This window comes from Aureococcus anophagefferens (assembly GCF_000186865.1).
Source record: "Aureococcus anophagefferens unplaced genomic scaffold AURANscaffold_1, whole genome shotgun sequence".
Classification (NCBI taxonomy): Eukaryota; class Pelagophyceae; order Pelagomonadales; family Pelagomonadaceae; genus Aureococcus; species Aureococcus anophagefferens.
In genome coordinates, this window is record NW_008705561.1 from 2,775,144 (window position 1) to 2,778,368 (window position 3,225).

At 70.9% G+C, this 3,225-nt stretch overlaps 1 protein-coding gene across 1 annotated transcript in view; it reads left to right on the forward strand.

Annotated features, from left to right (window-relative positions):
• Nucleotides 1-1,493: 1,493 nt before the first annotated feature.
• Nucleotides 1,494-3,225, forward strand: part of AURANDRAFT_70609 (hypothetical protein) — a gene marked incomplete at both ends in the record, with an annotated part of 6,330 nt that continues 4,598 nt past the window's right edge. Inside the window, one exon of the mRNA XM_009034190.1 lies at nucleotides 1,494-3,168. Within this exon, the coding sequence (XP_009032438.1) occupies nucleotides 1,597-3,168 (1,572 nt within the window). The remainder of the gene's footprint in view (nucleotides 3,169-3,225) is intronic.

Here is a 3,225-nt window from a genome sequence, read left to right on the forward strand (position 1 = left end):
GCCATTTCGGACCCTCGGACGCTCGGCTCCCTCGGACGAGGGGAAAATCCCTCAGCCGAGGGCGTCGGACGAGGGGGCGGCGCCCTCGTCCCGAGGGCGCCGAGGGCGCCGAGGGCGCCACCGACCCCCCTCAACTCGTAAGCGCGCCGCCGATTTTGCTTGAACATTTTCTTGAACCTCACGACTCGTGACGAATTTTGCGGGGCTGCCCCGATCGATGTTGCGCGCGCGCGTCGCGCTCGCGGTCGTCGCCGCGGCGGCAATGGCGGCGGCGGACGACTTCGAGGAGATCAACGCCATGTACAAATACGACCACGAGACCTGGGAGGAGGCCGACGAGCGCAAGGCGCGCGAGCGGTCCGAGGTCGAGGCCGACATGCTCGAGATGCACAGCTGGCGCGTCCTGCGGCGTCCCGCGCGCGGCGCGCGCCGACGCGCCCGTTTTGGCCCAGGTTCTGCGACCAGGACGAGAACCGGGAGCTCTACCTCTGCGAGGCGTTCCGCGACTACCTCGCGGGCGTCTCCGAGGAGGAGATGGCGCGGAAGCGGCCCAAGGACAACCCGGCCGTGGACCACATCGACTGGATGCACGCGCGGCCGCCGCGTCCGCGTCTTTCGTTTCGCGCGCGCACCGCCCTGCTTCGCAGACGTCGTTCTGCGCGATCGCGGACAACGTCCAGAAGCAGCCGTGCAAGATGTTCAAGCCGAAGCGGAGCCACGCGGACTACCTCTAAGGGCGGCGATTAAAACGCGGGGGCTCACGCCTTGGAGAACTCGGATTTGGAGACCTCGACCGTGTCGCCGTGTAGCTCGTAGACGTAGGTGACGACCTTGGAGCCCTGGACGGCGAGGAGGATGAAGGAGGGCACGACGTCGGCCTGGAGGCTGCTGTAGGCGCCCGTGATGGAGCCCGGGTTGATGAACCACTTGCCGTCGACCTCGCTGACCTCGTTCTTGTGCGTGTGGCCGGACACGAGGATGTCGACGTCGAGGCGGCGCTGGACCATGCTCAGGCTGTGGGGGTCGCCCCAGGGCACGACCTGGTGGCCGTGGACGATGCCGATTTTGAAGTCGCCGATGGTCACGACCTTGGTCTCGGGGAACGCCTGGCCCTCGTCGAAGTCGCCGCAGACGATGTGGCTGCTCGGCGCGAGGCTCCGGATCTCCTCGTACTGCTCCCGCGTCGCGAGGTTGCCCGTGCAGATGACGTGCTGCATCTTGTTCGGCACCTACGATCGACGCGGGGGAATTTGGTGGCCGCGCGCGTCGCGGCGCGCGCGCGTCTTCGACGCCGCCGTCGCGCGAGCATGCGCTGGAACTTGTCCGGGATGAAGCCCGCGCGGTGGGGGATGTGCGCGTCGCCGAGGACGAGCACGAGCTCGCCAAAGTCCTTGGCCATGTCGGCGCCCGCGCGGATCGACGAGCGCCGCCGCCGCGTATCGCAAGACGATTGGCCTGCCAGAGGCCGTGCCGCTCACGCCAATGATGCAGGGGCGGTGAAGTGGTGCTGCCTCTCGCTTTCGGCTCGCGGCAAAGGCAGCCCAGCGTCTTTGAAAGAGCCCCTCGCACAGCGTCGCGAGCGCTGCGGCGGGGGCGATGGCGAGCGAGTTCCGCGACTCGAGCGCGTCGGGCTGCGGCGGCGGCTGGGCGGACATCTCCGTGATCCTCGAGTGGTCCGACCCCGTCGGGCGGCGGCGACACTACAACTGCGCGCTGGCGAAGCCGCGGACGATCCAGTGGGTCGTCGACGACTGGGAGAGGAACGTGGGCGTCGCCGTGCCGTCGGGCGCCGTCGCCTACGTGAGCGAGCGCGGCGCGCCCTGCGCGCCGTTCCCGCGGTCGCGCCTCGTGCGCGAGTCGTGCGAGATCGTCTTCAAAGAAGCGGACGCGGCCGGCGCGGAGCTCGTCGTCGTCGTCACGGACGAGTCGGCGGGCATCGCCGCGTCGCCGCCGAATTTCGCGTCCATCACGGCGCGGGGCGTCGAGCTCGGCGGGCGGCCCTGGGCCGGGAGCGTCCGCGAGCTCGGCGCGCTGCTTTGCGCGTTCCCGTTCGAGCCGCAGGACGCGCACACCGCGCGCGTCTACGTCGCCTGCGACCCGTGCAGCCTCGACCGCGACGCCGTGGTGGCCGCCTTCGACGCCGAGCGGAAGATCGACGGCGTCTACGAGCGCGTCCGGCCGACGATCCCCGTCGCCGAGGCCGCGGCGTTCGCGCGGCGGATGCGGCGGACGCACCTCGTGCACCTCGAGCTCCAGGGCGGGCGCCTCGCCGCGGACCAGGACGAGGACTGCAGCCTGCGGCTCGAGGTCCAGGTGCGGGGCATGCCCGGGAACCTCGTCGTGCAGGACATCATCTCGCGCCACGACGTCGACAACGTGCTCCGGCGAGTGACCGTCTCGGAGTTCGTCGCCATGTACGTCAGCAAGAACGCAACGCGCGTCACCCGCCTGGTCGTGGCCGCGACGCCGCTGCGCAAGTCCCTCGATCGGCGGCTCATCGACCTCGTGGCGGGCACGGCGACGACCGCGGAGGGCATGGTCGACACCGCGCTCGCGGAGTGGGACGTGGCCCTGGACGTGCTCTGCCCCGGGCCGCTGCGCCTCAGCCAGCGCGGGCCGCGCATGATCCGCCTCAAGGTGGTCTGCGAGGACGCCGCCGTCGGCGACGGCCGCTTCCCGCCGCTGCTGAGGGGGCCCGTCGGGGAGCGCGACGGCTTCGACAACCTCGGCGGCGACGAGCCGCCCGTCGTCGTCTTCGTCACCGACGAGAAGACGGGCGACGTGCTCCTCGCGCGGAGCATCGCGGGGACCGAGGCCAACCTCTGGTTCACGCTCCAGGACGTCTGGACGCGGCTCCGGGGCGAGCTCCTGCTGGACAACCCCTACATGGAGTCGTCCAACGGCGCCGTCCCGACGGCCTTCTACTCGACGAACGAGCGGATCTGCGCCCTCGACTGGAAGGCCCTGGAACGCACCGCCGGCACCGACCTCCTCGGCGCACCGCTGGTCCCGCATCGCGGCGGACGATCGGTCCTCGAGCGCGTCGACGAACCCGACGACGTCAAGCTCGGCGACCTCTTTCCCCACGACCCGGCGCCCGGGCGCCGCGCGAGCCGGGGCATCCTCGGCGTCTCGCTCCGCGGCATCGAGTGGGCCCAGGTGAACCTGGTCCTGCGCGTCGGCAACGGCTCGGGCGACCTCTTCCGGGACGACCTCCTCGCGACG